We start from the raw sequence: 13981 nt of genomic DNA, 5'->3' as shown, positions 1-13981 counted from the left end.
TTATCCTCTTCCTCCCGCCCTTGAGAGAGCTCACTTTACTGCAGCCCTAAGGTACCACAGCAGAACTGCCAGGAAGGAGTGAGGGATCTGTGAAGCAGCCTTCCCAGATCTCCTTTCCATTCTTATGGTAGCTGCAGCCTCAAAAATCTAAGTGCTACGAGTGATCCCTATAACCCAGGCTGAGGCCCCTTTAATTAGAAACCTCTGATTTGACAGAATAGATGTGCCATCTTGCCCTCATTCCCTAATTGTTGGGGTGCCTGCAGGGGGAATGTTCATGCTGTCGCTTTGGGAAAGAGCCTCGGCAAAGCAGCCCATTAGGAAATAAGGTTTCCAAGGCAAAAATGGTCCCTTTGTTCCAGCATGATTCTGCCCTTTGAGTTAGTGGTCCCCGATTTCAATGTCTTACAGTTTCAAATGAGGGATAAGCGAGTAAGCAAACCTAAAGTCAGGGAGTATTGGATTTGCTAGAGTCGTGTAAAGCCTTGTAGGCAGGCTAGCCATTAGAATATTAAAACCCAACTCATTGCAGAAGAAATATTTATTACCTGGCACTTAAGAAGGAAAAGTCTATAAATGATTTTTGATCACCATCCATAGAATTTTTAAAAATTAAGATTTGGCCCGAGGAGGGATGTGCTCCCTCTTGTGGAGATTGGAAAGGCAGATTTTCAGCAGAGTGACTTCGACAAGTCCTTACAGAAAGAACAATGTAAGGTTCTGCATGGATACCAAAAAGTGTAGCCAGGGAAATAATAGTGCTGGGAACGTCTGCCATGTTCAGTGCAAGTGCCCTCTGTTACCTGGTCATGAAATCCAAAATCTTCAAATGGTCCCTTTATTTGATTAGACCAAACGATGTTTACCATGTTGCTTAAACTATTGGACTAAGGTGCTGAAAATAGCTAATCTGAGAAATGTTCAAGACTAAAACTTTTTTAGATTTTATATCATTTATGCTGATTATCCATTTTACTTCAAACAGTGAAAAATAAACCGGGATTCTAATTTCAGGCACTCTTGCTGGTCATTTTCATCAATCCTATTCACCTCATAGGAACGTAAGAAATAGGAACAGGAAGAGATCTGTTGGCCCCTCAAGCCCTCTCCTGTCCTCCAAAATAGCCCCAGTCTTTAATTCCTATCTTGCTGGGGCCTTAGAAACCATATTCCATAATGCTTTTGTACAAAACCACATTATAACTTTAATAAACAAGTGTGTTCCAAATCATTTAAACAAATAAAACCATTCTCTTAGAAACTGTACTGTCATTGTACAGCTGGCTTTTCATCTCGAGTACAAGCAATGCAAAACTGTACACATAAAAATCTAGACCAACCGATACACAAAATACAGCATCGTCTGTCATATCACAAAGGAGCACAAGCAAAACACATAGTTTTACAATTTTACACCATGTACCCTATACAAAAATAAGTTATTAAATACGCAACACATTGCACTTTGTAACAGCAAGAGATGAGATACTTTGGTCAAGCAGATATGCAACTATGTGAAACACTGCAGTCTTCTAATATAGTGAAACAGTCAGACAGTTATCTTTAAATATTTGTGAACAATTATACTATTGTGACCAGATCAAAAACACTAAAGTGTAATAAATATCTAACATACTTGCTCTTCGGAAAGAAATGCTCCACACTGCTCTTTGTCAATGTGTAAAAGTTGCTCACCTGTATATACTGGAGTTCAATGAGAGCTTTCATCATCATCATCATCATCATCAACATTATCATCATCATTTTTTCTTTTCATTTTTTTTTCACTCTAATTATGTTCTGCTAACTTGCATGGTTGATTATGTTACCCAAACATTGATAGGAGCCATCAATTACTTGGTAAGTAAGAGCAGCTCTGGCTTCTGAAGAAGGATTTTTTCATTTACAGAAGACAAGTTATCTTTCACAAACCCTCTTTTAGGTTAGCAGCTCATCAGCTACTTCTGCTGATGCTGATTATTTTCCCAAGCTCTCAGTACCAAAGAGTCCCTCGCAAATTTTGGCTGAGTCATTGTCCAAAATGTAAACTTCTAAGCAAATGAACAACTGCAAATTGGATGATGGGGGATATGGGGCTGCTGCTTCCCCCCCAACAGTTTCTGTTTGGTTATTTCTGTTTCCTCCACAGCAGCCTACCATACAGAATCAGCTGAAAAATCTCATGTCTGCTGTTCATGCAGTATGCATGGTTGATGAATGATAACTTGGAAATCCTCTCCCCGCCTCAATCATCCACTAACGCCCTCCTGGAGTTTGCAGTTAACTTGGTGAGTATCCTCTTGCCACTATTGCCATTTCCATTTATATAGAAAAATATGGTCTTTCTATGCAAATATGCACAAGCTAAACAAAACACTGACATGGATTTATTATAGGCAATGCACAGTCATAGCAGTTCTGCCTCATTCACACTTACAGATTTGAGACGCACAGTGTGTCATAAAATTATAGCAGAAGCACAAGGAGTGATAGGATATGGTCTGAGTCTAATTTACTCCAAGTTTCTTTGGCTGTTGGCGCAGTTTTCCTTGAATGTGAACAATCCAAACACACACCTACCCCTTAGGAAGAGGGATCCAAGAAAGGAATGTTATGAACTGAAATAGTTAGGGCTACTTTTGGATGGCCTGTGCTTGGTTCTAACAAAACATTAGTGGAAACCAGGGAGAAGGTTGCCAATTTATCTTAACAAAACAACTTAACCAACACCTTTAACATGGAAAACATCAGAGATCAGAAATTGGCGTCAAACAGTTAATTGAACAATTGAGCAGTGATGGAAAATATTTCCCAATAGAAGGTGCAAGGTGGAGGAGTTTAGGAAATATGCTCCAGCGACTGGGGCCAAGGCAGCTGAAGGCTTTGTCATATATGGTGAGGTGGGGTGGAGGAGAGAGGAGGGCAGAGTGTGCAAGTGGCGAAATTTGGAAGACAGAAGAGCACAATTTGGGATGTTGGTCTGCAGGAGGGTGGGCCAGAACCATGGAAGCTCCCAAGGCAGTTTGAATGCGGCAGCATTGACAGAGGGGCAATGGATGTTGTTGAGAACCGAATTGCTCACAAACTGGGCTATTGTGGACCAAGATGCGGGTGGCAGAATTTGTCTGAGTTATGGTTTATGAGGGGTGGAAATCAATAGTACTGGTTTGTCTGGGTACTTTCCAATACACTTTCAGCAAGACTAAAAGAACAGAAGCTAATTTGTGAGGGGTCAGTTATAGAAGCCACCTTGATGCTGGCGTCTATTTTGAAAGAATGCTTTTCGGGGTGAGGAGACCATGCAAGCATTGAGGCAACAATAGTTTCTGTGGCAGTGGGGGTGAGGTCTAAGTGGAGCTAAATAATGTTGCAGTGATGTTAGTGAAGGGTCTCAATGATGGATGGGATATTGGGGTTTGAAGTTCACTGCTGTCTGGGTTCATTCTGAGTGGTCAGTCTGGAGACTGATGAAGCTGGGGAGGACGGTGTGAAGGATGTGCCGTTTTGATGGGAGATGAGTGGGATGATTTCAATCTTGCCACTGTAAAACAGAAAAAAACAGGGAGAAGGCGGGAGAATGGGGTTGAGAAACTTATCAGCCATGATTGAATGGTGGAGCAGACTCGATGGGCTGAATGACCTAATTTCTGCTCCTAGGTCTTATGGTCTTATGGTCTTAAAACATTCCAGCACATCTGCACCAACACGAGACACAGATAGCATAACACTGGTCATGGAGCTGAGGTAGAGTTGAGAGTCATCAGCAGATAACTGGAAGCTGGTTTAGTATCTATGGAAAAGGTCACTAAAGGCCAACATGGAAAAGCGGCATCAAGACTGGAAGCTTAGCTGAACTAAGGTGTTAATGCAGGGGTGAGAGGAGGAGTCACTGCCAGAAACGTGCTGGCTATGCCGGGATAAGTAGGACTATGTCAGTCTCCAGCAGTAATCAACCATTTCAAATGTCAAGTACAGGTCAAGGAGAGTTCATCCTGGTTATAGACTCAATACAATTGATGACATTGAACTGAACAGACTCAGCGCTGTGAATAGAGTAGGCACCAGACTAAAGCAATTGAACAAGATTGGTAGGAAAGATGAGTGTAGATGCCAGTAGTAATTATGCATTGAAGAAAAGTAAGAGAAAGAAAGGGAGGTTCCAAATCGGGTGGTAACTGGAGAGGAGAAAAGGATCAGGTGTAGGTATTTGCGAAGGGGCAGGTTGAAGAAGACAGCCGTACCAAGAGAAATGGATCAGCAAGCACTGGGAAATGGGAGATTGTTTTCTCAGGAGCTGATTTGAGCAAGAAGAGGGTATTTAGAGAAAATGTGGCCAGTAAAGGTTGGGGGAAAAGCTTCAGCGTGATTAGTGGCTGAAGTGTCAGGGATGGGACACCAGCGGGAGGAAGGGACTCAGGCGCTGGGTGAGTGTTCTCAATCTAGACAAAAATGGGCTTCTCAGACTTGGAGGCAAAGCCGGAGAGGGCAAGAAAAGGAGATTAAGGAAACAAGTTTATTTTTTGAGGGATCCAGTATTAACCTTGAGGATAATTTGGGAATAGTAGAATGATTTGGCTGGAGAAAAAGAAAAAGGCACTTTTTGCTTAAGGTCGTTCTTCCAGGTCTGTTGATGGACAACCAAGCCATTCAGGTGCTGACGCTATAATCCTCAAAATTGATGCTGTGATAGTGAGAAAGATCACGGTGGGATGGAGGGAAAGCATAGTGTGAGTGACTGATAAAGGCAGATGGCATATGTTGACATTGATATTTAACTATTTGGTTGAAGTTGAATCAAGTACAATTCCAATGGTTGGATGCAGTCCAAATTCTGTTTTCACCAACCTACATGTCAGAGACACATTTATCCACACTAGCATTGGTAGGAGTGCTCACTGCACAGCCTTTAAGATTGACCCAGCCATCCCTGTAATGAGGACTTCCTCCATTATTTAGTGGACTAACTGAGGACAGATCTGACAGCCCAAAATGATTTGTCCAAAAGGTGATCTGGGACATCAGCAGCAATAAGTTGTGTACAAACACAATATGTAAACTCATAACCCAAAACACCCCTCATTTCTCCATCAGGTCAAGACACCAACACTTGTTCACTGGGGAGTGCAGAATGGTGCAGCGGGAGCAGCATCAAGCACTGAAACTACAACACACACGTGCTAAACACCAGAAACAGAAGGTCACAGAAACAGCTACATGGTCTTACACTGAAAGGCTGAGAACAAAGCCTTTTAACGCACCACCGGTCAAGGATAGTGGTGGACAATTAGACAACAAACTGGAGGAGGAGGTTGCATGAACATCTCCATTTTCAACATGTTGGAGCCCACCACGTGAGCACAAGGAACAAGACAAAGTTATTTGCCAGTATCTTCAGCTAAAAGTGTCACAGGGACAATTCTACCTGGCCTCCTCCTGAGTCTCTGCTATTACAGGCGCCAGTGTCTGGCTGTTTTTGTTCACTTCATGAGACATTAAGAACTGGTTGAGTGAACTGGACGTAATGAAGGCTATGTGGCCCTCGTAGCAACTTGGCTGTAGTACTGACAACATACAACAGAAGCTGCTCCTTTAGCCAAACTGTTCCAATATCAGCATTGGCATTTACCCAATGTTATAGAAAATTGTCCAGGCACATCTTAACCACAAAACACAATTGGAGTAGATATGATATCTCATAGTACCTTCAGCAAAAAGACCATAGGGATGGCATCAATAGCTATTTACACCATTTCTCTGGATTACCAAAGTTACCACAGGAGATCATGAAAACTCCTGTAGTAATTACAGCCAAATAATTCTAGGCCAGTCAATTACTACAGCTATCAGCCTTCTCTCATCCATCAATAAAGTGATGGAAGGAGTCATCAAACAGCATCTACTCATCAATATCTTGCTGACCATTGCTCAGTTCAGGTTCCACCAGGATCATTCAGCTCCATACCTCATCAGAGCCTTCATTCAGAAATGGATGCAAGTGTTGCATGCCAAAGGTAGCTGAGAGTAGCTGGTTTTGATATTAAGGCAGTGTTTGCCTCAGTATAGCAATAGGACCCAAGAGTTTCTCTTCTGGTGGCCATTTCTAACACAGAGGAAGGTGGTCATAATTATCAGACACCAATCGTTACAGTCCCAGGACATAGCAGGAGTTCCTCAGGAATGCTTCCAATGCCCAATCATGTTTGGCTACTCCATCAAGGACCTCTCCTCTGTCATAAGGTCAGATGGGATTATTTGCTGATGATTTCAGTGTTCAGCTCCGTTCACATCTCATGCATAACACCAACCTGGATTTGGGCAACACTCAGGCTTGGACTAACAAGCGGCTGGTAGTAAGTGCTACGTAATGACTATGTCCAACAATAAAAAGTCCAAGCACTTCCACCTGACCTTCAATAGTGCCACATTGATGATTCCCCACCTCCAACCCCCACCATTAACATCTTGTTGAATTGTCCCTTTAAATTATTTTTTTTTAAATTGGCAAACCATGTGCCACCATGGCTCTTTAAGTCCTGGTGATATGCAATGATTTGTTCAAATAGTTTCCTTGTTTGTAGAATAGTGAATTCGTTTCTTGCGAGCAAACAAAATACTGAAAGGGAATAAAAAAAACTAAAAAAAATCTGTCGCTGTTGGGAATGTAAAACAGAAGTAAAACTGTCAGAGACATTCAGGTCAGGCCGCAGGAGAACCGAGGAGTTAACATCTCGAGTGTGGACCCTTTCCTTCATCAACGATACCTCATGTGAAACATTATCTCCTCAACACAGGAAGGATTGGGCTGCATGGGGAAACAGGCTGTAAGAACAGATAGCTTTTTAAAAAAAAAAATTCAAACTTGGCTACAAAAAGGAAGGCTACTTTCATAAGAGTAAATACACATCTGACTAAATTATTACAAATTAGCAGGATTAAAGAAAACAATTTAGTTTGCTGACCTGTGTAACAATTTAATGAAAGCAAATGTAATTAGCCAAAAGCTTCATTCCATCACCTGGCTGGGTAGTCAAGTCCTTTTCGTTGTACAAATAGTGCTGGAGCTCCTTGCGCTGTACAGCCACTGTATACGGGAGACTGGGTCACACGTGACTGTCCAGGCAGCCTGGCTTTACACTTATGCCTTGTCAAAATAGTTTGAATCGTTTTTATTTTGTCAGTTTGATCTCGGAGGTCGGAGATACTTTTCGAGTGAGTGAAACAAAGTGCTGTGAAGTCCACCTGACCTTAATCGATCCAATATTTAGCAATAAATCTGGAAAAAAGGCAGGGATTCCCTCCCCTGCTGACACCCACATTTGATACTGGATGTTTGGCCTCACAATTCCCCTTACAGTTCTGAAAAACAATGACCCAGAGCACTTTTGAGAGAACTGATGAATATTCAGTCCTTGTCAAGACGTTCTGCCGACATTACATTGTGTTATTCTACGTCTTAGCTTGATACAAGGAACATGTATAAAAATATACACAAATGATCCCGGGGTATCTCCATTGGCAACAGAGAGTTGCAGTCGTCTTTAACATGCTTGAAGGACTCGGAAGTCAGCTATAGGTGTGACTGAGGTATCAGTACCTATGTAAAAGCCACAGTCACTGGTGAGACATACAGTTGAGTTTATGAATGCATGTTCCCAGTGAGGAGTCTCACCCACTGGGAGTGCATATTGGGAAACTGTGGACATGCGTCTCACAATTTTCCATCTGTGATTTCCCAATATATCCTCCTAGAGGGCAAAGCTTCTCCCCCTACAGTGATGGCCTTCCAGTACCTTGGGGGTGCCTGTCTATTTTATTTAAATGACCTGTAAAGCGTCGCTGGGGTCAGTGCCAGGTCATTAGTAAGGGTGGAAGTGCTGCCCAACATACCTCCGCCATTGATTGGACACAAGAGGAAATTCCAGCCCAATATCGTTTGGAACAAGAATGTACAAAGGGCCTCAAAATGGCTTTCTCAGTGCACCTTCAGACTCTAGATAAAGCCTGGAACTCTCTGTTGCCTATGGTACACTGCTCACACACCTGGCTCAGATCTGGAGCCTCCGCTACGGGCCCAGGCTATGCTGTGGGGGTGTCTGTCCTCCTTATAAGACTCTGGTTGGCTCTGAGCTCGCTCCGGCTTGGGGTTGCAGGACGGCGGGTCGGGTTGCTGCACTGACATAGTCCTGCGCAAATGGTTCCTTTTCCGAAGGAAGTCAGGCTGAGCGGAGAGGCCGAAGCTCCCCTTCCGCAAAATCATCCGGGAGTTGCTCTTCTTTGGGCGGGAGCGATGGCTGAACTCCAGCTGGGCCAAGTGAGCAGCATAGCCTTCAGAGAGAAACTGCAGGAAAGGAAAAATTACATTTACTATCAAGCGAAGGGGAGTTACTGCTCACTGAGTCATTCAGTGTCTCAATTTTTACTTTGGTATTTAACGTTAGAATCAATTTTTAGGAACATAAGAACAATATGAACAGGATTAGGCTGTTCAGCTGCTTGGGTCTATGCCCCAGTTCGAACATGGTTGATCTGCACCTCAACTGCATTTTTCCCGCGTTTGCTGCACATCTTTTGATAGGTAACAAAAATCTAACAATCTCTGTTTTGAAAGCTTTAATTGCCCCAGTGTCCACAGCCTTTTAGGGGAGAGAGTTACAATTTTGTGTGAGAAAGCGTTTCATGACATCGCTCCTGAATGGGCAAGCTCCATTTTGAAAACTGCCACCAGGAGATACAGGGTGGAACTCTCCCCATCCGGTACTAATTCCCGTGGCGGGGGTGGGGGTGGGGGTGGGGAGTGCCTCCCACTGCCGAGGCCAACGGGAAATCCCAAGAACCTTCCATCCCCGGCGTCAATAATTATACAGCCGGGGGTTTTGTGACGTCTTCCATGGTGGGGCAGGCCAAATAACGCGAGCCTCGCCATCATATCTGGGCGCATCCCCAGTACACTAACACCGGGATTTCTCCCCGGGACACTAACACCGGGATTTCTCCCCAGTACACTAACACCGGGATTTCTCCCCGGGACACTAACACCGGGATTTCTCCCCGGTACACTAACACCGGTATTTCACTCCGGTACACTAACACTGGGATTTCACCCCGGTACACTAACACCGGGATTTCTCCCCGGTACGCTAACACCGGGATTTCTCTCCGGTACACTAACACCGGGATTTCTCCCCGGTACACTAACACCGGGATTTCTCTCCGGTACACTAACACCGGGATTTCTCCCCGGTACACTAACACTAGGATTTCTCCCCGGTACACTAACAACGGGATTTCTCCCCGGTACACTAACGCCGGGATTTCTCCCCGGTACACTAACACCGGTATTTCACTACGGTATACTAACACTGGGATTTCTCCCCGGTACACTAACACCGGGATTTCTCCCCGGTACACTAACACCGGGATTTCACTCCGGTACACTAACACCGGGATTTCTCCCCGGTACACTAACACCGGGATTTCTCCCCGGTACACTAACACCGGGATTTCTCCCCGGTACACTAACACCGGGATTTCTCCCCGGTACACTAACACCGGGATTTCTCCCCGGTACACTAACACCGGGATTTCTCCCCGGTACACTAACACCGGGATTTCTCCCCGGTACACTAACACCGGGATTTCTCCCCGGTACACTAACACCGGGATTTCTCTCCGGTACACTAACACCGGGATTTGTCTCCGGTACACTAACACCGGTATTTCACTCCGGTACACTAACACCGGGATTTCTCCCCGGTACACTAACACCGGGATTTCTCCCCGGTACACTAACACCGGGATTTCTCCCCGGTACACTAACACCGGGATTTCTCCCCGGTACACTAACACCGGGATTTCTCCCCGGTACACTAACACCGGGATTTCTCCCCGGTACACTAACACCGGGATTTCTCCCCGGTACACTAACACCGGGATTTCTCTCCGGTACACTAACACCGGGATTTCTCCCGGGACACTAACACCGGGATTTCTCCCCAGTACACTAACACCGGTATTTCACTCCGGTACACTAACACCGGGATTTCTCTCCGGTACACTAACGCCGGGATTTCTCTCCGGTACACTAACGCCGGGATTTCTCCCCGGTACACTAACACCGGGATTTCTCCCCGGTACACTAACACCGGGATTTCTCCCCGGTACACTAACACCGGGATTTCTCTCCGGTACACTAACATCGGGATTTCTCCCCGGTACACTAACACCGGGATTTCTCACCGGTACACTAACACCGGGATTTCTCCCCGGTACACTAACACCGGGATTTCTCTCCGGTACACTAACACCGGGATTTCTCCCCGGTACACTAACACCGGGATTTCTCCCCGGTACACTAACACCGGCATTTCTCCTCAGTACACTAACACCGGGATTTCTCTCCGGTACACTAACACCGGGATTTGTCTCCGGTACACTAACACCGGGATTTGTCTCCGGTACACTAACGCTGGGATTTCTCCCCGGTACACTAACACCGGGATTTCTCCCCGGTACACTAACACCGGGATTTCTCCCCGGTGCACTAACACTGGGATTTCTCCCCAGTACACTAACACCGGGATTTCTCCCCGGTACACTAACACCGGGATTTCTGGAAGGTGAGCTGAGCTGAGGAGCCTGTGCCTAAGCTCAGTGACACCTCTCTTCGCACCCTCCTGGACCATGTGGAGGTCTGGAAGAATATACTTTTCCTGGCTGATGGGACAAGGAGGCTGAGCAGGGAGACCAACGCTGTGTGGACACAGGCGGCCGGTGAGATCAGTGTCCAAGGGGGTGCACAACAGATCGGCCGCACAGCACCAGAAGAGAATGTGGACTGTATTCACTCTGCCAGGGTGAGTCTCATCAGATGGTCACACAAACCACAAAGAGACCAATATGTCAGGGTGCAAGGGCCTCATTGGCAACGGCCTAGTTGTGCCTCGCAGCCCCTCTGCAGTGCATCCACTCTGTGGTGGAGCGACCATTGTGCCTCCTTCACCCTTCAACAGACATGAAACACTGCGTGGAAGTGGGGGGGCCGGTGAGGGGGTGGGGAGGAGGGGGCGGGGGGGGGGGGGGGGGGGGTGGGTGTTGGTGGTGGAATGGGTTTAGACACAGAGGGAACCAGCAAACTCCACAAATGAGCATGTGGATGGGTTCAGTGCTCTGGATGGAGTTGGCCCACGACATTTCTGTGAAATTCTCAGCAATGGTGTCTTCCCACACAAGAGTGTGGCTACCTTCCGATTGGAAGTATGATAAATGGGCCAAATTGCAATGAATCAATGCATGCAATATGCAACTCCTCTCAAACCCATGTTCTGTTGTCTTTGGGCAGGACAAGATCAATCACAACCAGAGAGCAGCAGAAGACGAGAGTGCCGGGGGCAGAGAGCCCATATCTCACCGTATTCCAGGAGAGGGCAGTAGTTGAGCGGGACCGCGCCATTAGCGATGGGGAGCTCAGACTTGGGCACCCACTTACTAAGGATCCTTCCATTCTATAGAAATCTGTGGGTCAAATGTGCCTCCAAGTTGGATGCAGCTGATGCTGTAACTTGCACTCTCCTCCCTCACTGACAGGTGCCTCCGGAAGAGATCAAGCATTGAGCAGGAGGACCCCCTGTCAGGCATCAGCACCAGAGCGGAGCCAGGAATGAGCAGAAGACAAGAGCTGCACACCTGTAGAGGCATCACAGCAGACACCTGCACCCTCCACCAGCTCAGGAACACCCATCTCGGTAGGTTTTAGTGCTAGGTTAGGGAGGGTGCCACAATCAGGTGGGTCACCGCAAGGACACGTGTCCTCAGCAGGAGGAGGCAGGTTCAGCCGAGCACCCCAGCGCTCAGGGGACTGCTGGTGAAGATGCATCTGTGAGGTCCGAGTCAGCTGAGGGCCTCCTGGAATTGGCCTTCCAACTCATGGTGGACAGTCAGCAAGAGGCTGAGCGACAGCAGGCAGAGGTGCTGGAAGCCCTCAACAGAGCGGCATGTGAGTCGGAGGAGTCCATCCGCCTACTCTCTGATGAAGCGCTGCTCACATGTGCATGCATTGAGGCCTCCATGTTGAGGATGGCGGATGCAATGGAAACCCTGGTCCAGCAGAACACCCAGTTTCTGCCGGGGATGCGTGCAGACCTGCAGTCCATCACGGTAGCCAGTGGCAATGCGAGAGGGAAACGGGGCACCTCAACCTCCCTCGAGGTGCTCCTTCCCCTCAAGGAGTCAGGCCAGGGCCCTTGGGCACCCAAAGGGAGGAGGAGTGGCAGCTGGACACCCCTGGGTCATCCACTCAGGACTCCCAGATGTTGTGACCCCTTCAACCTCATCCTCTGTCACTGGAAAGGGAGCAGCTGGCCCACAGGGGGACAGCCAAAGGAAGTCAGGGCCCTCCAGGCCTCAGCTCTCCAGAGGATGACTGCCGAAGTTGTCAAAGTTCAACAGGGCAAATGAGTCCGCAGGCTGCCTCCACCCCTGCTGCGGATGTCAGGGCAGCACCTAGAAGAAGTGGTAGGTCTAGAAAAATCCAGAAATTTGGATCACAACCAGTTTCACGGGTAAACACAGTAATTATCACAAATTAAACGCCTGCAAATATATTCATTTTCACTGCAAGTATCTACTGTTTCTTTCAGTATCCTTCTAAAGGCTTTGCAAGCCTATACCCCATCCCACCTGCACACAGTCGACCCCAGGAGTGAATCTGCATGGAGAAGGGTCTGTGGCAGGGCCTTTCAGAGCCTCGTGCAAGCACTCTCCCACGCACGCTGAGGCTTCATCCATCAAACACATCTCACTGGTCCCGAGCACAGTCAATGCTGCGGTTCCCTTACAGCTGTCCAGCTGAGGTGACCTGCGTCTCCATCCACGCACTGAGCCAACTCCCATGCAGCACCTGCACCCATCCAACCTGAGGCTCTGCTCAGTTTTGATTTGACCAGCATGGTTACTGTCGCTTACTTCGTGAGCTCCCTCATCATCTCCCCTCCCTCAGTCACCCATGTCCTTTTCCCAACACCCATTAACCCCCACCACCACCCCACCATCCACCACTCCCACCTCCCCCAACCCACCCCCCTCCGCCCCCGGCATCACCTTCGGCCTCCCCACTGTCGCCCTCCAGCCCGAACACTTTTCCTTCCAGAATGTCCAGGTGAATGTGCACATTCCCTTCCTTCTAGAGCATCCCACCCCCATTCACGTTGATCTCCCTGACCTCCTCCTGCCCAATCCAGAGTCCATGTCTATCTCCATGCCCCTACTGACAACCCTCACAACCGCTCCACCCCAACACCATTGAACCCTCACCCTCCCACCCTACCGGCTCCCTCGGGCCCCTGTAATCTTAACCATGCCCTCCTATCATGCCCCCACCCTGAGTTCTCCCCTCCCCCACCTCAGGAGTCAAAAGCTGCCTCTACCAGCCCCTCCCTGTGAGCACGTTCACCTGGACATTCAGCACCCCCACCCCCCGCCAGCCTTCAGATCTGGACATTCCCGCCCCTTTCAAGCCTAGACAGCCAGCACTCCACTCCCCGCCTTCACAGCCCATCAGCACTTCCTACTGCCTTCCATCCCGCAGCACAAGGATCCCATCCCTCTCGGCAAAGTCCCTGGAAGATGGTTCGAGCACACGGTGAAGTCCCGGGAAGATGGTTCGAGCACACGGTGAAGTCCCTGGAAGATGGTTCGAGCACACGGTGAAGTCCCTGGAAGATGGTTCGAGCACACGGTGAAGTCCCTGGAAGATGGTTCGAGCACACAATGAAGTCCCTGGAAGATGGTTCGAGCACACGGTGAAGTCCCTGGAAGATGGTTCGAGCACACGGTGAAGTCCCTGGAAGATGGTTTGAGCACACGGTGAAGTCGCTGGAAGATGGTTTGAGCACATGGTGAAGTCCCTGGAAGATGGTTCAAGCACACGGTGAAGTCCCTGGAAGATGGTTTGAGCACATGGTGAAGTCCCGGGAAGATGGTTCGG

At 47.8% G+C, this 13981-nt stretch overlaps 1 protein-coding gene across 5 annotated transcripts in view; it reads right to left on the bottom strand.

Moving 5' to 3' along the window:
- Positions 1-6518: 6518 nt before the first annotated feature.
- Positions 6519-13981, bottom strand: part of pitpnm3 (PITPNM family member 3) — a 545233-nt gene continuing 537770 nt past the window's right edge. For all 5 annotated transcript variants that reach the window (XM_078547946.1, XM_078547947.1, XM_078547944.1 and 2 more), the window contains one exon: positions 6519-8338. In XM_078547946.1, the coding sequence (XP_078404072.1) occupies positions 8033-8338 (306 nt within the window). In that variant the 3' untranslated portion in view covers positions 6519-8032. The remainder of the gene's footprint in view (positions 8339-13981) is intronic.

This window comes from Cetorhinus maximus, chromosome 9, assembly GCF_964194155.1.
Source record: "Cetorhinus maximus chromosome 9, sCetMax3.hap1.1, whole genome shotgun sequence".
Classification (NCBI taxonomy): Eukaryota; Metazoa; Chordata; class Chondrichthyes; order Lamniformes; family Cetorhinidae; genus Cetorhinus; species Cetorhinus maximus.
The sequence above is the reverse complement of the archived record's forward strand: the minus strand, read 5'-3'. Positions and strand labels throughout refer to the sequence as shown.